Genomic DNA, 24,232 nt, shown 5'->3' on the forward strand with positions numbered 1-24,232 from the left:
ACGAACTGTGGTCCCTCGCAGCACCACCTCCACAAAAAGACAGCACACAGATACGTGCATGTGGACTGGCACCTACAGATGTCTCATCCTAGCTAAGCCCCCTCTAGTCCTGGGCAAGCTACTGCTCGACTCCCTAAACCTGTCATTCCAAACTCATCAAATGAAAGGGATAAAGTCTCAAACACATACGCTCTTCACCAAAGCACAGGCAAAATGAGACGGGATCTATCCAAACCATTTCCGCCTCATCCTTTGGGATGACTGTGGGAACTAGTGGTGGTAATAAGCTAGCTTTCAGGCTCAACGCCTGGTTTTTAAGAACATGACCTGATAAATCCATACAGAGAAAAGCTCCAAACTGGGCATGAAGGATCATATAATCTAAGGCCACTCTTCTGCATTTGGCAAGGCCTCTTATGCATCCCTGAATGACATGATATCTGGGTAGACTTACCATCGGTCAGATACAGTATTTTTTTGTACATAATGCACACTTTTTTCCCCAAATTTTTGAAGGAAAAATAAGGCTGCATATTATACATGGGTATAATGACTACATACCATGGGCATAATAATGGATATAATAATCCCATGTATAATGTACACAAAAACATGGGTGCACATTATACATGGTAAAATATGGTAGATGTATATGAATTGCCAATTAGTGGTTCAATGCCAACCTCACCAGCGTTATCTAGTGCCATCTGCCTAGTTTTTTCTGTTATCTTGACTAACTTTTATAACAAGATCAACATAGAAGCAAAGTGCAGAAGGCATCTTTAAAACAATCCACTTGCCCAAGGCCACTTGGTATGGGCGGGTTGACAACAGCTATCCCTATATACTATGCTCCTCCTTGTACACAACTGCTTTTAAGAAACAGCACCAATCTCAGTAAATCAAAGCAATTCTCTAAGTTTTAATTTCCTTAGCCATAAAATGGGGAGAATAATCCTGGCCTTGTGCATGCACTTCACGGGGTTGTGAGGGAAAGACCGATGTGGTAGTAAGACTATACAATAGTTATTATCTTCTCACTCTGCCCTGGGAGCAATGAGAATTTTCCAAACAAAATGATGCAGATAAAGGTGAAAAGTGTGTATTTGTTCTAAGTAGGTCATTTGTTAAGAGCCTGCTATTTCTAACACAACTCTTAATCATATCATGAAAACCCAGTAACGTTCATCACAAATCCTAGCCAAGGACCTGGGGGCCAAAAATTGGTTTTTAATTGCCAAGTGCCTAGGTGGTTCTGGCTTTATGGACTTGAGAAGGCACTAAATAAAGACACAATTAACTTTGGCTTTCTTCCAAATTTCTCTTTTAGCTTTGCAGGAGATAGGGAGCAAGAAAGCTAGTCTGCTATTCATAGCATCATGTGTGTAGCCCGGTGGGGGGATGGAGCTGGGGGTAAATAAAAGAAAGCGTCCTATTAAAAAAACATCCCCGCTTCCCACAAAGAACAATAGACAAAGGCCAGGTTACGGAGTTTCTAACCTTCCAAGGGAGGGAAGTAAAAGAGAGTCTTCCAGGATGTGATGGAGAGAAATGAGACACAAAAGACAATGGGATTTGTTCAAGGTCATCCAGCGACTAAGTTCCTATTCGCAGCCCTTCTTTATTCCTGTGGATGTCTTTCATTAACGAAACCTTGACAGGGGGCCTGCCAAGCGCCAGGCCCCTCAACTGTAGCAGTCACCCAGAGACTGCTGCCTCAGAGAGCTCTCACGGATGATCAGCTCCAATTAACAGAAAAGAAAACCAGCTCGGAGAGGCTAAGTGACTTGCCCAAGGTCACAGAGATAAAGAAATGACAAACTACTAGTTCAGTGACCCTTTGGCTTTCATCACACCATACAGGTTTCCCTCGCCAGCCCTGAAAGACGAGAGAAGCTTGTAAGTGTCACCGGTGCAGAAACTCACATGCTTGCAAAGCAATGTTCTAGCTTCGATACTCCCATCAACACACCGTGTTTCCATGGGAGAGTCCTTCCTCTGTCAGTGCCAAGTTCCCCAGCGTTTACAATGAGGGAATTAGATTCAGGACGGCTGTTCACACCCCTTTTGCAGAAGATACAGCTGTCTGGAATGACTGATGGCACTATAACTCCCAGAGCTTGAGCCTATATCAAACACTGTATGACAAGTTTTTGAGCCTTATTTTTGTCATCTGTGAAATGAAGACACTACCTGCCCTACCTACTTTAGAGGGCCACAGAGAAGATCAAGTGAGACAATGCAAAATCCAGTGCAAAGTGTAAGACAATGTTCAAGAGGGTGAGCCCTGGCTGGTGTGGCTCAGTGGACTGTCAGTCTGTGAACCGAGGGGTTGCAGGTTCAATTCCCAGTCAGGGCCCATGCCTGGGTTGCGGGCCAGGTCCCCAATTGGGGGCACTCAAGAGGCAACCACACATGGATGTTTCTCTCCCTCTCTTTCTCTCTCCCTCCCCATCTCTCTAAAAATAAATACATAAGTGTGTTGTTGTTTTTTTTTTTAAAGAAAAGAGGGTGAGTGAACAATCAAGGAAGAGTCAGGAATCAAGGGAGCATGTGCTAGCTGCCATTGCTTTTCTCTAAATTCAAGTAGAGAAACTATCTGTGCACGTTAGATATGCAGCACAGGGCTGCAACCAAGCCTCCCTGCCTCAGAAGAACAAATATAGTCTGCAGTCCAATAAATCCTCCAGAGCCCTCCTGTGCAGTGCAACCTGGATTCTCAAGGAAAACACCTCAGCCGGTTGCAAGGTCCAAAGGAAATTAATAAATCCCTCCACTCCCTTTGAGCCCTAAGCACAAAGCAGATTCATCATTTTGCCTTTGTTCTGAGCCCTCCCACCATGGAGAGCCTATGAGAGCCTCTCTGAGGGCTGCCTGGCTCCCCCATGCCTCTTTCCCAATGCCAAAGCACCCACCGAAACGGAGACCTCCTGCCAACCAGCAGGGTTAATGAAGAGAGGAGGAAGAAGGGAGTGGGCGGAGGAGCGGCTGTGGGAGGTACAGCTAAAAGTAGCTGCTGCCTTTAGGCACCACACTCTGAGGGGGTGGGGGGTGGGCTCTTAGCACATCCTTCCTGAAGCCAGATGGGCATGGAGGTGCATGGTTTCCCCTCCTCTAATGAAGGCAGGCAGGCAGGGAGATCAGAGATGCCAGAACCATTCCCAGAGCCGTCTATGGGTCTATAGGTGCTCAGCGCTGGCCTCCTCTGGGCCCCGGGGGTGGATGGCCTTTCAGCACTGTGGCTGCATCCAGGCCTCCCTGCCTCAGAAGAACAAATATGGTCTGCAGGAGATTCCGTGCTCCCCCACTCCCATCTCAACGCCTGGCACCTCAAGGGCTGCTGACAGGCCCGCTCCCCCCCCCAGGAGGTTACGTAATACTCCTGTTTTCCCAGCCTCTCTGTCAGCTTGCTTTCTTCAACCAAACCCGAGAGCAGCCAGGTCTCCGATCCAGCCAAGGGAACGTGGGGCCAACGCCCTGTAGCAGAGGTCGCAGGTCACAGGAGGCAAGGCCCTAATTTGAGGAGTCAGGCTCCCAGCCTGATTGCTGAACCTTGGACAAGTCATTTTCCCCGTCAGTGTCTTGGTTTTGTCACTTGTCAAATAGGAAGAGGAAAAGGCTTCCCAAAGCACTCTCATCTCTGCCCCTCTATGAGTCTCTGCCAATCCTGGCCATTGAAACAAGAGCCCCTCTCTCTCAGGCAAGGCTGTCCTATCTCCCCAGCAGTCTGCCTGGGCTGGGGCGAGCCATCTCCCCTGTCCTAATCCCATTTCCCTTAATGACTCCGGTTTCCACTGGCAAGATGGTTGCCTGGAACTGTAGCAACCCCGCCCCCCCAACCTCTGTCCCAAGGCTACTTCAACTGGACAAGTTCTGCCTTCTCCTTAAATACTAGCTTCTGGTTCAACTTTCATTTCAGAACATGGTTCTTCTACTGAATCCACAGCTTTCATTTTAGTGATACAGAAACCAAGGCCTGGTGGGGAAGGGCCTTGATCGAGTTCGGGCAGCAAGGCAGGCACAGGGCCACAGCTTGCTCCCAGGGGTCCCCAAGGCCATGTGCGCCGTTTCTTCCTCCTTCTGAAGCTCTGCCTTCCATATGCGGTCCCTCTGCAATATAGACATGGCTTCCCCTCTTCTCTGCTACCAACTCTTGACACTGATGCTGAAAAATCAAATGCCCAACTCCTGCCAGGGGCCTGAAACTACCACGTAAGAATGACCAGGGCGAGAAACAACTGACTCTCTCTCTCTCTCTCTCTCTCTCTCTCTCTCTCTCTCTCTATATATATATATATATATCTCCCTTCCTTAAACTTTCCTTTCCCTCCACGCTGCCCCTCTGTTCCTTTCTTCAAAGTCTCCTCCCAAGTTCTACTCTACGTCAGCGGAACTGCTTCAGTTTTCAAAAGTCCTGACCATATTTTGACCACAGAGTCGATTACACAGGCTACACTGGAAGAACAGCAGGGTGCGGTCTCGAGGCCCAGGTTCCAGGCCAGGAGCTACCGCTTCCTGACTGTGTGACCTCAAGTAAATTGCTTAATCTCTGTGCCTCAGCTTCCTCAGTTACTATCAGTTTGGGGAGAAGAGCCAATGAAATAACTAGGGCATTTGATTTGTTGAAATTCTTATTAACCATAGTAGCGGTAGTAACTAAATGAATGGCTACTTAAATTACTGCAGGAAAGGGCTCCGGGCTATCCAAGCAGCCAGCTCCTTGCCTCCGGCGCTACCCCAGACCTATGAGGCTGGTATTTTATCTGCAAGAGGCAAGTTTCCATTGCCCACGCAACATGCCTAGAATCCCAAACTGGCACCCTCCTGCCACTCGGCTCGCTGCAGGACTCCCTCCCCTGCTGGAAGCCAGTGTGTGCTCAATGAATACAACCTAGAGTTCAGTTGTTCTAGAAGAAACCTAGGCCGAATATAATTAGGAAGGAAATTCTATTATCCCCGAAATCACCCTATGCATTCCAAACCTGCTCAAAGGAATCTTTAGATTACCTGCTGGCTTTGAAGAATAATATTCTTAATCATTTTGGTCATTGGTATTAATCACAAAGTAAGCACAGATCATTAGAGCTCCCACAAATTTTTGCTGGTTTCTAATGCACCTAACCTAATGTTACAGATGAGGAAACCAAATTTCAATGGGAAGAAGTCATTGACCCAAAGTCACCCAGCAAATAAACAGAATTTTTTTTTCACTAGTACAGCACATGCACAGACATGGACTTTTTTCCTGAAGGGTTCACAGCACCTCACAGCTGACAATTTTAAGTTCAAGTAGGTCCTCAGACTATTGACTCTCCAGGGCTGGGTCCATCTTTTGCAAGTGGGCACAAGCCCCTAGAGTTTGTCAGGGCCCCCACAATCCTAGAATAAAATGTCACCATCAGTGAAGCCTGTCTGAGCTGGCCGAGATGGCATTTCCTTTGAACGTAGCCACTCTCATCCGTGGCTAAACATTCCTGCCACCTCAGGAAGCTTTTAAAAAATATTGATGCCAGAGCCTCTCCACAACCAACTCAATTAGATCTCCCTCAGAGATTCTAGGAACTATTGTTAGTCTTGTTAAATCCCTAGGCGATTCCACCGTGCAGTCAGGACTGAGCACAACTGGGTTCATTTAAACAATTCAGCCAACCAAAAGGACACACGCACAAAGAGTTTCCTGAACTCTTTGAAAACCAAATATATTCTGTTTTAAAGCTATTTCTATGCTGTACAGCTTTCCCGAAGATGGGAGAGAATGGTGACGAAAAACAAAAACAATAAAGAGTAAATTGAAAAAAAAAGGGGTACTCAGAATCTACAGCGGTAACACTGACTCTCAGGCAATTCTGGACCCAGGTGGGAAACAGACAGTTTGTGGGTATTGAAGGAAAACTGGGGACCCCGGAGCCTACCACAGGATCTACCAGGAGTAAGATGCCAAGTGACTCATAGTCCTTCGTCATTGCGTTGGTAGATGATTGCTATGAACATAGCATACATCTTCACGTCTGCAAAGCATACAAGTCTATCATGCCACATTATCCTCCTTCACACACTAGTAGGATAGATAATGGTAGGGCCCCAAAGGATTCTGCACTGACTGACCAGGTATGTACAAAAATTAACGGGCTCCAACTGCAAAAGTGGGATCTGGTGAGCTGTCAGAGGAATGAGTATAAACCTCACCACATTGAACATTTCTTTGAATCAACAGCTTGAAGGATGCTTACTCAGTTTGAGACTGATGCAATGTTAGGAGAGTGCTAATCTGTGTCATGGCATGAAGAACAAGTAATCAACACTCCCCGACAAAAGCTAGAGTAGATCAACCAAATAAAATAAAAGTTTCACTGATGCAGTGCTACAAGGGACCGCTAATTGGTTGCACAACATGAAGAAAAATTTAAGACCCCATAGGGAAAAAATACTAGAATAATGGACCAACCAAACAAAATGACGTTTCACAAACTTGGTTCAAAAGGCCAATTTCTCAAGAAAGCAGAGGACTGGACTAGTCAGCAAAGTGTTTCAGGCTACAGCCCACAAGGCTAATATAGTGGCTTTTAACACTGGCACCACATTTGAATCACCGCGAGGAGCCTTAAATTTAAAACTTAAAAAAAAAAAAGCTGCTGGGATCTATCCCATGCCAATCATGCCAATTAAATCAGAATCTCTCAGAGTGTGGACCTGACACAGGTATTCAAAAACTCCCCAATTGATGTGAACGTTCAGTGAGGGTTAAGGACCAGTCAAAGGCTGCATTATTAGATAATTCACAGACAGATCAAAGGCCCTTTGTACTGGTTCCTGATCAAGTGGCACCTGGAGTATCATGATCAGTTCTGAGCAGCACATTTTCCAAGAAATACAGAAAAGTAAGAGTGCTTCAAAAGGAAGACAATTTTAAGAAAACTGCAGTTCCTTCAAAACATTCTATCTTTCAGGCTCCACCAGTTCACACCGCCTTTCTCCTTGAATGTCTCAAATAGTGAGTTTTCAAACAGGGAGTTTTCATAAGACTAAAGGGGACTCTGATGTATATTCAAGATAAAAAGGGCAGCATTTTCTTAAGTAAAGAATTCTGGGCAAAATTGCTATATAAATGAAAGGTGTAAAAAACACTGAAAATGTAAGCAAGTAGCTGAGAGAGCCAGCATGACTTCAGGGGAGACTCGCATACCTCTCCCCAGGACTCTATTTAGCCTCACACTAGCTGGGAAGGATCAACTCTGACTCTCCTGCTGTTTGTAAAGCAGACCCACTCCCGTCCCACCCATGTCTCTGACCTTTACTTTCCCCATCTGAAAAAGTAGGAATAACGCTCATCCCTGCCCACTCTGCAAGGCTGACGTGACACCGAAAATTAGGACGTGAAATTGCTTTGTGAACTCTATAGGCGCATGCACTGACAAGGGATTATTAGCATTGCCATTATTGGAACATTTCCCGAGTCTTCTCTTTCTCCTCTAGGCCCTTCCCCTTCTAGATTTTCCACTTTGTACTTTTGTACCAGGGCAAAGCACAGCAAACTCAATACTGCTCAGAGGTACACCCACCTAGTGACAAGACACACTCTCTGCAGGTATCAGAAGAACTAAGATTTGACCAAGGATTCTTGGAAAGCAAGAGATTCAGTTGGCCTAGAACAAGTCGCAGAGCTAGAAATAAGAGCTAGAGAGTCTCAGATTCTCCATCTCCATCCCACTTCTTGGGGCAAAGCCACTGGGGCTGGATCCAGATGCTTTGTGGGAGGTCTTCTGAGGAGGTAGTTATTTTGGGAGAATAGGCTCAATTCCCAACCATGTCCCTGTCCAGAGCAAGCACTGCACAGGCCAAGAGGAGCAGAGGCCAAGATGGCAGACAAAGGCTAGAAGCAGGACATGATTTGGCACCATCTCTACAACTGCCCAACTGTGCCGTCCAGTCACAGCCAAGCACTCACAATCCGGACTTCACCATGGGGCAGAAGAGCGCTTCGCCTACCAGCTCAGTGGGATCCCTCAGCTCCCTAGTCACTTAATCTCTCTCTCTCTCTCTCTGACACGCGTGCACGCGCATACACACACACACACACACACACACACACACACACACACACACACGAGAGAACCCCACGCAGAGCCCAGACCCTGTTCACCAGCCCCACAATTCATCTGGCCTTCCCAATTTCAATTTGCCCAGCCTTCATAGTCGAAAACTACTCAGAGACTAACAACATAGAAACAACCCCCCCAAATTCCACACTGCAGCTCGGCTGGGTTCACTAAGCCACAAACAAGAATGGGGCACACAGCACAAGCAGATGTTACAGGTTCTGACAGACACAGGCTGCCTCATGGTGGTGGGGGAAGCACTCTCACCTCCTCCCTGCCTCAGCCAGAAGTCAGGGTGAAAAGAAAACTTTTTCAGGGCCCGCAGGCCTCCTTGCACTAAAGCTGGGCTGAGAAATGGCTCAGTTAATTTAAGAAGGTAGTAACTGAAGAGGGATTTGAACCCAGGAGCTTTCCAATGAACGGTCCCCAGGGCTAGGAGAAGGCTAGGCTCTGTGTGCCTTCAGTGTATGTTTTCTAGACATTTGCAGGCAATGACAGATCTTGCCCTTTCTTTGTCCTCTCCCCCAAAGCATCTCTCCAAGTCCTGCTGGGCTCAAGCCCCCTTTCTCCTGCAGCCTTAGGGCCCGCACATTCAAAGGGTGGTAACTGGAGCTCAGCAGGAGCTGAGTGATGCAGGGGTTGCTAGGATACCGGCCCAGAGTATTTCCTTGAATCTCCCAGTAGGGAGCTGGAAGCCAAAATTCCTGAACTGGAATTTTGCCTCTCCTGGTACCAAAAGGTGTCCTCTACCCAGAGGGTGGAAAGAAAAAAAAAAACAAACCAAAAACGAAGAACTTTGTTGAAAAAAGTTGGCACAAATCAGCAAGAACAAGTCCTCTTTTTTCTCTTACCTACCCACTGACAGAGGGGGAAGAAGGCTGTATCCGGAGGGAGCAAAGGGACAAGGGGGAAGATTAAGAAAAGAGGCAGGAGAGGGAAGAAAAAAGACAAAAAAAAAAAAAGCCAAAATGCAGAGGCTTCTACTCCTCTGGCTGCGTGCTTCATTTTCTCCCACTCTCCTCTTTTTGCATATCCTCACAAGTCTGAAGGAGAAATGCCAAACCTTTAGGATTCACAGAAGTAAAAAGTCACACTGCCAACTTTGGTTCTCTACTCTCCAAACTCCCTTTTAGCTGCTCTAGGGTGGCCTGCCATCTGGCTAGCAACATTCCCTTATTTGCCTAGAGATAAATTAATTTGAAAAATGCTTACCCATTTCACCAGCTAAAGTACTGATGGAAGGGCTCATTCAAGCTACCCCTTTGGCCTGAGGGGTTGTGGGGGGTCGGTGGGAAGGCTGGTTGGGGGAACACCCATCCATCACAGCACCAGCCAAATCCTCACTGTCGCTAGCACAAGGGGGCCATTCAGAACTGTGGAGCTCAATGCATGCCCTTCTGTTTTCCCTCATTCCTAGCACAGCCAACCCCCATCCACATTCAGGACTGTACGCCCACCCGCCCACACCCCGCCTACACACAGAAGGGTGTGCACACACACCCACGGACATACTGTCACACAACCTACACACATACATTCCCAAGGGCTTTCTGCCAAGGGCCTGTCAGGCACCCAGTCGTGAAGGCTGTGGCATTTCATGACACTACTTTGTCATAAACCTGGCTCAAAGATCAGCTTTAAGAACGCTTCTCCTGTCAGGGAGAAAGAAAAAAGCAAAAAGCGTTCCATCGTCGCAGTGGTTTTCTCACACAGCTAGGTGAAAAAAATCGGAGGTGCAACAAATTTCTCTAGATACCAGCAACCTGATATTGCTTCCCCCCACCTCCCACCAGTCCTTGATTAACATTTCATTTTCCTTCTCACTTGTCTTTATAGTTCGTGCCCCTTTGATTTCAAGTGCCTACGGGCACCCAAGAATCACAGAATGCATGAACTTCAGGGTCGCTTAGCTTCACCATCCCCAAATGCCAGTGTTACTGGGAAACCCCAACCCACTGAGAAGGAAAAAAAATGTCCAAGGTCAAATAGTCGCTGAACAGAGGGAACCCAGGTCTTCAGAGTTCAGCCTAGAGCCTTTCCTCACTCTTCAGTGCTGTCTGAAAACAAAGTGCCCAGTCAAAATCTAAGCGTACTTTAGATAATAGCACTGCCGCTAAGGTGGTGGGGGAGGGGGGCGCCTCACTAGGTTCTCTTGGCAAAGCAGCAAGTTCTTAGTTCAACCCAGGGGGCTCCCACAAAAGGACCACAGAGTAAATAAGTATCAATGCCAGCAAACTTCCCAGATCAAGCTTACACCATGGTACCAATCGAATTAAAAAATCAGCTTCTCACCCACGCGGAGCCAATGAGAGCACATCTCAAGACTCAAAACCTCTTCTGACGCCATTAAATAATACTCTCCGGGTCCTGAGGTCAGGACGGTTTCCAGAGCCCTCTTCCCAGCCCCTCTCCTTTCATAATCAGTTCCCAAGAGATTAAACAACAGGACATGGAACTTGAAAGCACAATGCCCGCAGATTTGCACATCACACATGAGCAGCCGCCCACATGGGTGTAGGGGAACATGTGTGTGGATGTGTATGCGCCCTGATTCATTGCTACCTGAGCCAGAAATGGCACTATTTCAAGTCAGGTAAGCAAGGGAAGGAGGAAGACCTGCCTACATCAGCAGGTGGGGGAAGGGAGGAAAACAAGTATTATGCACATTGGCGTCAGAGATGTGCCCCCCCTCCGCCGCCAGCTTTGCCAAAAGCTTTTTCAGTGGAAACAGAAATATAAAGATAATAACAATCGCAATAATAACGGCAACCGCCACCACTACCATCTGATGCAGACATGCAAATATGTCAAATTGGAATGTTGTTTCTAGCTCATGGTTTCCCCAGCTTATACCTCATTCCATCAAGACTTTTGGGGGGGTGCAGGAGGTGCTGCTCAAAACTCTACTTAGCAAGATACATACTTTCAATTTGTTAAGGAAATCTTTCAATTAGAGAGACCTCTGATCTTCGAGAACAAACAAGGAGGCAAACAAAAACCACCACTTTCTCATTAGCACTAGCAAGTTCTATTTAAAATGTAGTTCAAGTTCATCGTTGCAAATGAGATTACCCCAAAGAGGCATAGCCAAATACTGTTATTCCCAAGGTAGGTAAAGAGCTGGGTTTTCTTGGTTTTGGGGGTTTTTTTTTGAGAACACAGAGAAAAAAACCCCATTCAAATCCAGGAGTAGACTTTGGGAAAAGGAACCCAATAACAGCTCATCAATGTCTTCCCTTGCCAATTTATAAAGATCAGAGAATGCTTTTACACCTCGTTCCATAATTCCAAAGAAAATGATATTTAATGCTTTAAGAAATGTTTTAAAGGTGGCTCCTTTCCAAATTGGAAACTGTGAACCCTGGACAGCAAATTGAGATTCAAAGGACAGAGTCACCAACTGCCAGCTCAACGCACCCCACCACATCGCTTCGCAAATTCTCCCTTCTCATTAGAGACTAAAGAATCATTTTCCCTAAATTCATTCCATCAATTTGCTCTAAACATCCAGTGCTAGGCTGTCTTTCCAAAGATGCCAAAAATCCCGCATGCTCTTCCCACATGCCCCCGTGCCCCCAAACAAACCCAAATACGATCCTGATAGCAAGAGAGAAATTTTAACTACAATTCCCTCATGGAATTTAAAGGTAGTTTTCAAGAAAATTAGTTGACAAGGTACCACAAACAGCAAAGCTACTGTTTAAGGACGCAGAGCTTGCTCCCTGAACGACACGTAAATGGAAAATGCACACACACATGCACACTTAAATAGAAAGCATTTCTTTATCAACAATTTTACTCAAGCAATAAGCAACTACACTCGCAGGCATACTTAAAAGACAAGACATGACAAAAGATTTAGGGAGAGATAATATACCAACGTCATACATATCACAGCGAGGCCATGTTGAAGCTCAAAACGTTTTCCCCCCTGAGTAAGAAAGCTTGCTCTTTCTCTCCCTCTCTTTCCCTGTCTCTGACTGTCTCTCTTGATTTTTTTTCTCGGTGGTTCTCAGGATGAAATCAAATCGAGAGTTAGCAACAGCTCAGGTGGCTGGACTCCATTCAGCGCGTTCCCAGGAAAAACATGAGTATGACATTGACAAGCAGGAGGACTACAATCACGGCAAAAACGACTACAGTTTGCACATCCAGGGTCATGGTGCAATGCAGAACACTGTAGTGTTCCAGGTGGGGGGCCGGCAGATTGGGAGATGTCAGTCTCTGTTCTGTCAGACTGTCCATACAGCCACCATTCTAGAAAGGAGAGGAGGAAGTCGGATGGTTAGGGAAGGGCTGGGTTTGCTGCCCGAGTTTGGTATGGGGGGAGGGGGGATGGGGACAGGGGAACTTGCTTCCCCCCTTCTCAGGATTGGGCTGATTTTTCTTCCCTAGCTGAGAAATCTTAGCTTGCGCTGAAGTCGGCAGAGTCCAGCATTCTCTCTCGGGCGCCACGGAAAAGACAAAATCCTGGCTTTCAAAGGGAAAGGCGGGAGGAACCAGTGCGAGGTTCTCCAGCGCCTGTTCAGTCTGTCTGTCCCGGCGTGCGTGCGTCCGTCCGCCTGCCTGGCTACCGGTCAGTCTCGGTCTCCCCTACTCCCTCTAGTTCGCTTGCTTTCCTACGCTCGCTCTCTTCGCGGGGATCCCGGCTGCCAGACACTCTTCCAGCCCTGCCTCGCTGGCTCTCTCCCTCTCCTCTCCCCAGCCCCCAGCTCGTAGGCTGCGCTTTTATTCACCTAGCGACTGCGGACGCCTGCGTGAGGCGCAACCCCAACCGCTGACAGGCCCGCCGGCCAATAGCAGGTGCGACAGCAGCGCGTTTACTCGCTGGGGGGCGGGACTTAAGCTGGCGTGCTGGAGGAGGCAGCCAATTGGAGGGCCCAAGGCTCCCCAAGCAGGGTCTCTTCCTTCTGACTAGCAGGAGCCACCAGCAAGGGTTCTGGTGTAGGGGTGGAGAGCTTGTTGAGGGTGGATTGAGGAGGGGGACGTAGGGCTGGAAAGGACTGGGAGGGAGGGAGGGAGCAGAAGGGAGACAGAGTGGCAAGAGGGAGGAAGGAGGGAACAAGAGGTAGATAGTGGGGAGCAGGGGAGAAAGTGAACGAAAGATGAGAAGGAGAGAGAAGAGAGAGGGCATAAGTGGAGAGAAGGGTTGGGGAAAGGAAGGAAAAAGGATGGGGAGGAGGGAAAGGAAACTTTTAAAAAGGGATAGGTACATGAGAAGCAGGCAAGCGTTGATAGCCACTTCGTTTGGAGCCGGGGCCAGGGAAAAAAGCTAAGGTGCTTTTGGCCCCTGCCTAAGTATTTATCGGCAACTCATATTGATAACTATCTTTACAAATTCAACAAACAAGGGTGCGCTACAAATTATCCAAAACCCAAATCTTTTTGACTTTCTCTGATATCTCTGCTTTTGCAGGTCCAGTTTCCTTTCCTACCTATGGTTTCTTTAGACTATGATGGCTTACACTTTTCCAACGTGCTGGGTACTATGGAGGGAAGCCTGCACAAAACTGTCCAATCTGCTCGTGATCACTGCCCTGCTCTGCATTTGTGAGTCTGTATCTGGAACTAAGGAAAAGGCCCTGGACTAGAGACCAGAAGGTTTCAGATTTACTCAGCCCTACCTCAATCTTGTCGGATGGCTTCTGTGCAACTCCTTTCCCTTCTCTGGCCTCCACCTCCCTTCTGTTGCCTGAGGACTTAGACCTATCTGAGAATTCAGTGAAACCTTTAAACTCTCACCTCAGAAAAATACCTACAATTTCAGCAGGCTCCTGGGCCCTCAAAAATACAGGACTCCCTTATACAGAAGTATGTCTAAGGGCTCCTCTTACTATTAACATTGTAGGACTTTAAAAGTGTACAGATAAATTGGAGCAGGGCAAAAAAATTGGATTAGCCAGGGACAAAGCAAATTAAGTTCTGGAACTCCTACTACACTAAAGACTCTAAGAGGAATGAGAATAGCTTTCTATTCTTTAGTAATCTTTCAGTCTAGGACAGTCACCCATCTTAACTAGATGACTGGAAATTCTGAATGAATGCAGGTCATCAACAAAGTGGCTGTTGCCTCTACAAGACAGAATAAAACCCAGAGAAGTGTCCACCTTAAAAATTGGGGCTCATAACACCACCTGCACATGATTCGCGACAAAACAACAACAACAAAAAAAACCCGAATCATATCAAGCTTCTAGATCCAACTATCAATGTACAGAACACATGAAGGACAGAAAAAGATGTTAAGCTGCAATACAGGGAAACAAACGGTAAAGGATTACAGGACCAACAACCCGATTCTTAAGCAAATAAATAGGAAGAAAAAAGAGAGATGGATTGACAGAGGTGAAACTTTTCCATGTATGTGCATGCACATATTTGTGACATTTATGAGACAACTGGAAATTTGAACAGACTGAATATTTGGTTTTATTAATGAATTACTTTAATTGTGGCTAAGCTTACCAAAATGGGGGAAATAGATGTAAATCTTTGTGACCTTGGATTTAGTAATGCTTTCTTAGATATGGCATGAAAAGCACAAGCGACAGAAGAAAAAAGATCCCTGGCCAGGTGGCTCAGTTAGTTAAAGCATCGGCCCATGCACCAAAAGTTTGCGGGTTTGATTCCCAGTAAGGGCATATAACGAGGTTGTGGGTTTTATCCCTGGTTGGGGAACGTACAGAAGACAAATGATCTATGTTTCTCTTTCACATCAAGGTCTGTCTGTCTTTCTGTCTGTCTGTCTCTCTCTCCCTTCCTCTCTCTAAAATCAATTTTAAAAAAACATATCCTTGGGTGAGGTTTAAAAAATATTATAGAAAAAGGAAAAATAGAGAAGCTAAACTTCATTAACATTAAAATTGTACTTCAAAGGACACTATCAAGAGTATGAAAAGAGAACCCACAGAATGGAAGAAAATATTTGCAAATTATATAGCTGATAAGGAATTTGCATCTAGAATATATAAAGAGGTATTACAACTCAATTATAAAAAGCAAGATAACCAGTTAAAAATTTGCAAAGGAGCTGAATAAAATTTCTGCAAAGGAACAGTTAATAAGCACACGAAAAGATGCTCAACATGTGAGCTATCAGGAAAATGCAAATCAAATGCAAAAATGCAAATGCAGGATATTTACTACAGCATTATTTATAATGAGATACAACTCTATACCCACGAGGATGACTATAATGAAAAGCAAGATAACAACAAGTGTTGGGGAAGATGTGGAAAAACTGGAACCTTTGTAACACTGCCAGTGGGGATGGAAAATGGTGAAGCCACTTTGAAAATCAGTCTGGCAGCTCCTCAAAAAGTGAAACACATTCAGTTGCTATTTGATCCAACAATTCCACTCCTAGGAGTCAATGAAAGCACAAAAATTTGTACACGACCGTTCATAAGAGCATTATTCGCAACAGCCAAAAGATGGAAACAACTCAAATGCCAATCAACTGATGAATGGATAAACAAATGTGCTATATCCAAACGATGGGATATTCTTCAGCCATAAAAAGGAATAAAGTACTGTTACGTGCTACAACATAAGGGAACTTGGAAAATATTATAAGTGAAAGAAGTCAGACACAAAAGGCTTTTGTATGATTTCATTTATATGAAATGTCTAAGTAGTTAGGGTAATAAACCTTTTGTTTCAGGTTTTAATAAAGCTTTTTTTAAAAAGATTTTATTTATTTTTAGAGAGAGGAGAAGGGAGAGAAAAAGAAGGGAAGAGAAACAGCAATGTGTGGTTGCCTCTCACGCACCCCCTACTGGGGACCTGGCCTACCACCCAGGCATGTGTCCTGACTGGGAATCGAACCAGCAACCCTTTGGTTTGCAGGCTGGCGCTCAATCCACTGAGCCACACCAGCCAGGGCAGGTTTTAATAAAGCTTTGTTTCAGTTTTACATAAATACAAATGCGCTCAGTTGTGATGTTAAAAGGTATTTTTTTTAAAGATTTTACTTACTTATTTTTAAAGAAGGGGAGGGAGAAAAAAAGAAGGGAAGAGAAACATCCATGTGTGGTTGCCTCTCACACGCCCCCTACTGGGGACCTGGCCTGCAACCCAGGTGTGTGCCCTGACTGAGAATTGAACCTGTGACCCTTTGGTTTGCAGCCCAGCACGCAATCCACTGTGCCACACCAGCCAGGGCTAAAAGGTATTTCTTATAGCAGATCATGATCAAAATAATTTGAAAACCACTCTTCTAGATCACATTGAGACCAATGCTGGTGATCGGGACAGTACTATAACGCAAACCAGAATCTTTTTCTTTGCCTTTAAAAGTACAATCTTATCCTGCCTCTGCTGACTCTTCAAGCACAGCCCCCTGGCTTTCACCCCCATCATCCCATAGGAAACTGAAACTTCTTGCAAATATAAACAAATGACCAACTTGCTGCTATCACTCACGGCCAATTTTCCATCTTTCTCTTCCATGACTTCTCTCCCACTTGACTCCACTGATGCCTTCCTCCTTCCTCAAATGCTCTTTTTGCTTTGGGAGCACCAACCACATGATCTGTCTGGTTATATCGTCTTTATTTGCTGCCTGGGTTCTTCTTCCTTCAGTCATTAAGGCTGTGATTTCCCAGGGTTCTTCCAGGCTTAGTGCCCTTTTCTTCTCATTCTATATGTGCACTAAATGGCGGGCCCCTGCGTCTCCAAGACTTAAAGTACCACCTACATTACACACTGATGCTCCTCCTTTCAACGAAGTTACTGGACACCAGCAGGGAACAAGAAACACATAGGCCTTTGGAGCTTACAACTGTGCCGATGAGCCCAGGTAGCCGTCTTCTCTTCAAATCCAGAGATGAATCTCCAGCTGCCTTCTGGACACTGCCTGAATATTTCACACAAACCTCACACTTAGTCCAGATTTGAATTAATCTCCCATCCCAGCTAGCTTCCTCCTTTCCCTGAGCTCTCTATCTCTCAGGACACAGAACTAACCAAAAACCAAGGAGATAGCCGTAAGTCTTGCCTCTCCCTCATCTTGTTGCTAGTCAACCAGTGTCCCAGTCCTGATGATTATTTTCCTCTTTAATCTCTCTCTCTTTAGTATCACGTGTCCTGCTCTTCTCTCCCTGCTGCCCATACTGAATCCTCATTATGTCTGATCTATTACCATTCATTTCTTAGTCTCTCTCCCCAGTTCAGCTTCTACTCTCCTGCCCAAATCATCTCTCAAAAGCAGTCTGCTGTTATCAATCCTATAGTGCCTACTATAGTTTGGTTGCTCAGGATCCATGCCACCCCCCACTTCTAGCATTCCTTCTTATACTGCTGAAAGCTAAAAACATTAAAGAAAACACTACAACAACCACTTGTCATTTCTCAGACTCTTACGTCCAGTGTTCTGGGCATGATTCATTTCTATCAATCACATGCACATGTGCACTATTTAGAAGGAGGTGATACAGAAGCCATATTTCTGCTGCTCCTGTTAGCATGAACAGTGGTGGAGGTTTTAGGGCTTTCTGCAGCCACATTACCTTTCCATAGGCCCAGTGTCTGGGCGCTGGCTTTGTGCATGTGGGTCAGCAGAGAACGGAATGCATATAGCTTTGTCATTGAGGACACTGAGGATCTGGCAGGCGTGCCGATAGTTAAGGCACTGGCGGGCTCCTCATTCCTAGATCACAGATAAGGTGAAGTGTCCCTGAAGCTCCTCGTTGCTCATCTTCCTGCTTGTTGCAGAGAGAGCAGCTCCCCTGCTGGTGTTCTGGGGTGTCAGTCATTCCTGGACGCTCAGCCAGCAGCTCGCCCCACCAGCCCCTCCACCGATTTGGGAAGCACTTGCTATTTTTGTATTAAAACTCTGTCTGCTGAAAATAACTAGAGTGATTTAACTTCTGCAGCTGAACCCCGACTTGTATAACTCCTCTGCTCTAAGGCCTTCCATGGCTCCCTACTGCCTTTAAGGCAAATTCTGTAGCATGACTTGCAATGCCTTGCCAGTCTCGTGTCCTTTGACCTTTCTAACCTCAGCTCTCACCAGTGCCCTCTCATTCTCTATTCTCCAGCTCAGCAGAACTTCCCATAGTTCTCAGGACCCACCAGGTTCTCCCTCCTCAGGACCCATGTACCTGTTGCCATCCCACCCCAGGCCCCACCTCGAAGCTCAGCTCAGGTACTACCTCTGCCACAAGGCTTTCCCTGAGGTTTTCCCATCAAAATTAGTCCAGACCATGTTCTTCTCCCATTGGGACCATGTGGTTACCCCTCTTGGAAAACTTACGACTCTGTATTGCAATGCTACTTGTGTTTCTTTGTATCAGACACTGGACAGGGCAGAGACCATGCCTGTCTTGTTCACTGCTTCCTCCCCGCATGCGCAGCACAGCACCTGATACCGTAGGCATCTGCTCAATGCACCGATGCCTCCCTCATCCACCTGTTTCACTCAGAGAATCATATCTTCCAGACACAAAAGGCAAGACCTGCTAAGACCTCAGAGAAAAATCTATTCTAAACTTTCACATTCCAGGTTAGGAAACCTAAGCCCAGAGAATGGAAGGAACTTGTCCAAGATTACACAGCTAATTTCTGGCAGAGCAGAAACCAAAACCCTGTATCTTGAGTTTCAAAAGTACTTTTGAGAGATTTCAGACTCTACGTGACATTTGATACCAGCTCTGTCCATCTGCAGTTAGCCTTCGGAGTGAGGTGACCATTCAACCAAGCTCACAATTTCAAAAATATTAGACAAGTGCCCCACATTTCAAGCAGCAGGACCTCCACCTCAGAGCCAGCCCTTCTGCTAAGTATCAAGAAATGAGAGACTGCCCTGGCTGGTATGGCTCAGTGGATTGACCGCCGACCTGCGAACCCAAGGGCCATCGATTCGATTCCCAGTCAGGGCACATGCCTGTATTGCCCAGTAGGGGGCGCTCGAGAGGCAACCACATATTGATGTTTCTCTCTGTCTCTTTCTCCCTCCCGTCTCCTCTCTAAAAATAAATGAATATTTTTTTTAATAAAAAGAACGTAAGCCCTAAAAGGATGGAGACGTTTGTTAAAAAAATAAAAATAATAATAAACCAGAGAATCTCTTGGTATAGCAAAAGCCCAATTCCATCCTTTAACCCCTTCTGTAACATCCCCACCAAGTAGTTATCCAGTCTGAGCTCCAACGTGCATAAAGATGGGAGGTTCCTCTCTCCTAAGGCAGCACATCTGCATTTCGGACAATGTCAGCGGGCAGGTAGTTCTTCAATCGCTTTGAGTCGGATGTTAGCACCACTTCTATCACTACTGAGCAGCTAATCACTCCATGAAATGCTCTGCAATACAAATGCTCCAAAATTCACAAAGAAATCACTGTAAGCACCCAGTATATTTCTCAGGACCCAAAAGCCTGCCATTAAGTAATAATAATAATAGTAACCATCTATCAAGTGTTTACTTGGTGCCAGCCACTATTCTAGGTCCTTTACATATATTAATTAACTCATACAATCCTCACAACAACCCTACAAGGTAGATACTATTATTGTCTTTGTAGTACAGATGAGAGAACTGAGGCGCAGTGCTTAAACAACTTGCCCGAGGTCATGTGGCTGGTGTGTGACGGAGCCCAGATGCAAAGAAACCCAAACAGTCTGGCTCTTGAGCCTATGCCCTTAAACACCATGTTATGTTATATAAATGCCACGAGGTGACACATGTCCCATCTTCCAACAGCATTTGACATGATGTCACCTTGGTCAAAGGAATAAACCATTTCAATGCCCTGACCTGAGTTCAGGTGGCCTGCCTCCCAGGTGCAAGATACAAAGGTATTAACGCTTTGCTTTCTCTCTGAGAAAAATCAATGCCTGGTTGTCCCTGGCCTCTCATCGTTCAGGTAGCTTCCGAAGTCCCACTTCTGCCAGGAATCACATTCGAGGAAAGTTCCATATTTTGTGCGGACCCCACCCCCCGCCGAACTCATTTACTTGCCACCTGCCCCCACCCAGCTACGTGATAATCCTTGTTGCTTGCTGCAAGCAGTCTGGAGGTATTGAGTCCAGTCTCTTTATTGTCCTGGCTACTGATGTGACTAGACGCTTTTGCACATTCATTCATGTCGACTCTATTTCAGAGTCAGTTCCCTGAGGTCATGAGCTCTTGGTTAGTTCAATTATTCAGCACAGAGATCACCACTCCTCCAAAATCACTTAAATTCAGTAAGCACTTACGTGGATAGCTAAGGGACACAGAGAGGCTCTTGGGAAGCTTCCAGTCTATTGGGAAAAGACAGTCACAGACACACAGAATTTCACTGTCACACAGTACAGTGTCCCAAGCACATTCAGATAATGAATAAAGTTGTTGATAATTACAGAATGAATCATACAATTTCATAAAAAGGTCATTTCCTCCCAATCTTCTTACGTGGGAGCCTCCCTCATATGTGATGGGTACAGGGAGTAGGAGGGCAAGGAGGAAAATGCCTACTCTGGGCACACATGGTGATACGCCTTTCAACATATTATTTTATTTAATCCTCCCCAGAACCTGAAAATAAGGAATTGTTACTGCTATTTGAAAGGATAAGAAACTAAAGTTCAGAGTGTTAACATCATTTGCCCATAGTCATACAAGTGGGATGAAGCAGTAGTAGGATTTAAACTGAGATATGTTTCCAAAGCCCACCCCTTCCTCCCACGATCCCTAATGAGTTTTGTCCAGCAAGTGCTGGAATATTTTCAGTAAAAGGAAGCATACTCTGAAGCTTCCAAAACATTTATTCATTTTGAGCTGAAATTCACTCTGCAATGGATTCTATCCATTTGTGAGAGCACTATCCTCTGGACCATGCAAAAAAAAAAAAAAAAAAAAGGAAGGAAGGAAGGAAGGAAGGGGTGAGGGAAGGAAAAAGAAAAGACAAGACCTTCTAAGTAATCATCCTCTTAAGAGTTTGAAAACCTCGGCCCTGGCTGCTGTAGCTCAGTGGATTGAGTGCTGGCCTGTGAACCAAAGGGTCCCTGGTTCGATTCCCAGTCAGGACCCATGTTGGGGTTGCAGGCCAGGTCCCCAGTAGGGGGTGCACGAGAGACAACCAAACATGGATGTTTCTCACACTCTTTCTCCTTCCCTTCTTCTCTCTCTAAAAATAAGTAATAAATAAAATTTAAAATAAAAAAGAGTTTGAAGACCTCTATCACGGGTTCAACCTCTATTCACCATGACTATCCTCTAACACTATCCTCCAGTGCGCGCGCGCGTGCGCACGCACGCACTTGGTTTCCAAGATAAACGAGATCATTTCTTTACGCTCTTCCACTGTGGCATGGTTTGCAGTCCCCCAGGTTGGTTGTTTATCAATTTGTTCACATCCCTCAGAACACATATCCAGGTGGGAGCAACAATGGGGAGTAGAGTGGGACCGTCACCTCCCTTACCATGAACATGGGCCCTTAGGAAGACCTACGTAAGATCCCACGTTCACCTAAAACGGCGATGCTCACGTGTGCTGCTGTGCCCCTACAATGCCTTGAAAAGTTCATTGCAAAGTGAAAAGAGCAGTGGATGGGAAGTTAAAACTTTCTGATGTAAATCCAGCCTCTGCTTCTTGGTAGCTGTGTAATCTCAAACAAGCCTCTTAACTTTCTTTCTTAAAGCTCAAAAAGCTATGCCTTGTTTTCATTTGCAGCTTAAAATGAATCATTGATTGTTTTAAATCTTCGCCGGCCTTGCCGAAGGTATGGCGGAAATGGAGCTGGTCCCAAATGGGGTACCCTGAGGAAAGGCGTAATGGGTGATAAGCTTAAGTTAAAGAATAAAGTTGCATATGTGGTTGTAGGGGGTGGAGTTTTAGGGAGGATAGCAAATACAGGGTTAAGAATTTCACTCTGCCTGAATACTTCTCTCCTAGCTATCTACAAGTTTAGCTCTTTCATCTCCTCAAAAGGAATCTTTCCTTGACCATGTCTCTAACTCTGAAGCTCTGAAGCACGCATCAGTCTGTATCCTATAACCCTGCTTTCCTCTGTAGCCCTATCACTACCTGAAATTTTATATGATTATTTATTTATTGGTTTACTGTCTCCCTTTATAAATTGTAAGCTCCGTGAAGGCAGGGACTGTTTTGCCCAGTGCTCATCTCCAGCACCAAGACCAGTGTTTGGCATTCAGTAAATAGTTTTTGAAGACTGAATAACCAAACAATAAATGAATGAATGAGTAAATGAAGACGAAGGCATAGCCCTGCTGACGTAGAGGAAATGTGTCATGTAAAATAGGCTCTGCCACAGCCCGTGATACCTACCTTGGCCCCTCCGCCCACAAGGGTCTTTATTAGTCAGAACACCTCCAAAAGGGACTAAAAGTTCTAAGTAACAGGCTGAGAATTTCAGGACCTCTTTGGTTTCCTGTTCCTGTTGGCAGAGATCACTCTAAACCACCACCCAGGAGCCCTGCCCTCAAGAAAGACTGCCTATACCGCCCTCCTGTGGCCAAAGACTGAATACACATCTGAATGAATACCCAAGAACAGCAGTTTCCCCGTTCTTTTTGCATGGCTCTGTTTCAGGCCTATTTCTTTTCTTTTCCCTTCTCTTCCTTTTCCTTCTCTTTTTCCTTTCCTTTCTTTTCTTTTATTTACGAGAGGAGGCCTTATTTCAGTTCTATTTCAAGCAAGCCACACGACCTGCCTCTAACTCAGCATAGAAAGGCTGGAAAAGAGCAACAAGGATGTAAAAGTCCTTTCAGAGCAAGCACAATGCTTCCCTATCAGGCTTGGGTCCTTTCTGGAGCAACCAAACCAAATCATGCATCAATTCAGGCTTGAATTCAGAGCTCCCCTTAGTATCAGGCCATTGTTTAGTTTTGGAGCCTAAAGTCGTGGAGAGTTCCATTCTTGGACCTCATGACTCATTCCAACAGCTGTCCACTCTGACCCCCATGTCCAGGTTTATTTATTTATAGGCCTCATTTTACACTGAACAACTGGGCGGTCAGGGCGCTAAGCATACGTCACTAAATTAAGCAAGGAATTTTGCTCATAATAGGTGCTCCACAAACATGCCACGGATAAGCAGGTAGATTGGTGGGTGGACAGGCAGATGAGAGAAATAAGAGAAAACTGCAATAGAAGGAAAGGGGGTTCATTCCGCTGGGGAGTTTGTCAGATGCTGGATTATATGTCAGAGGGAGACTATGGAATTGATTTAGGAACTGTATTTTTCTATAGAAGTCCAAGGCGCTCTAGCAATGAGACTCGGAGTGAAGATGTAAAGAGAGGGTTGGATGCCACCAAAGAATGCTAAAGAAGGGACATGCACAGGACACGCCGATGGATGGAGGCTTATAGAGAGCTGTGAAAGCCCAGCTGAGACTGCTGACGCCCTCTGTGGATTGACAGGGATCTATCTCAAAGATACACTATGTAAAAAAATATGCGGAATAGTATGTGAAATGTGTGCTTTGGAGGGTAAAAAAATAGAAATAAGAAAATATGTTTGTATCTACTTATACGAGGTCTGTCCGGAAAAAGTCCAGCCATTGTTAATATAATGAGAACAGTTTGTGTGACATCGATGTACCCTGGCAGCCAAGGGGAATGGACTGGAATGCACATGCATGAACAATGACGACTTCACTGGTCAGTAGACACCATTGAGTGAGCATGTGTACTGTGTGGCGGTCACATTCGAAATAAATGAGCGAGTAGAGCAACAAATCTGCATCACATTTTGCGTGGAGCTTGACCATCCCTCCATGGAAACTACTGCAATGACTCAGAAGGCCGCAGCTGTGGGCAACTGGTGACTGGCAGCTTCGTTATGACAAGGCACACGCTCATGCATCACGTCTTGTACAGAGATTTTTGGTGAAACATCAAATCTCCCAGGTGACTCTGCCCCCTACAGCCCAGATTAGGCACCCTGCGACTTCTGGCTTTTCCCAAAACTAAAAGCACCTTTGAAAGGGAAGAGATTTCAGACCGTTGAGGAGATTCAAGAAAACACAATAGGGCAGCTGAGCCTAATTGGGAGAACTGCAGGAGGTCCCAGGGTGCCTAATCTGAAGGGGATGGAGGCATCATTGTGCTATATACAATGTTTCTTGGATCTTGTATCTTCTTCAATACATGTCTCTATTTTTCATAGCATGTGGCTGGATACTTTCTGGAC

At 45.7% G+C, this 24,232-nt stretch overlaps 1 protein-coding gene across 4 annotated transcripts in view; it reads right to left on the reverse strand.

Annotated features, from left to right (window-relative positions):
- ARHGEF9 (Cdc42 guanine nucleotide exchange factor 9) overlaps positions 1-24,232 on the reverse strand; it is a 222,926-nt gene that overhangs the window by 98,941 nt on the left and 99,753 nt on the right. For 2 of the 4 annotated variants that reach the window (XM_054574239.1, XM_054574241.1), the window contains exon 1: positions 11,974-12,163. The exons of 1 other annotated variant lie outside the window; for it this stretch is intronic. In XM_054574239.1, coding sequence (XP_054430214.1) covers positions 11,974-11,982 — 9 coding nt within the window. In that variant the 5' untranslated portion in view covers positions 11,983-12,163. Of the gene's footprint in view, positions 1-11,973; positions 12,164-24,232 lie in introns of those variants that run through there. One more of the 4 variants, XM_054574240.1, reaches the window with a different exon arrangement.

This window comes from Pteronotus mesoamericanus, unplaced genomic scaffold (genome assembly GCF_021234165.1).
Source record: "Pteronotus mesoamericanus isolate MK-2021 breed Mesoamerican mustached bat unplaced genomic scaffold, CSHL_Meso_final contig_256, whole genome shotgun sequence".
Taxonomy (NCBI): Eukaryota; Metazoa; Chordata; class Mammalia; order Chiroptera; family Mormoopidae; genus Pteronotus; species Pteronotus mesoamericanus.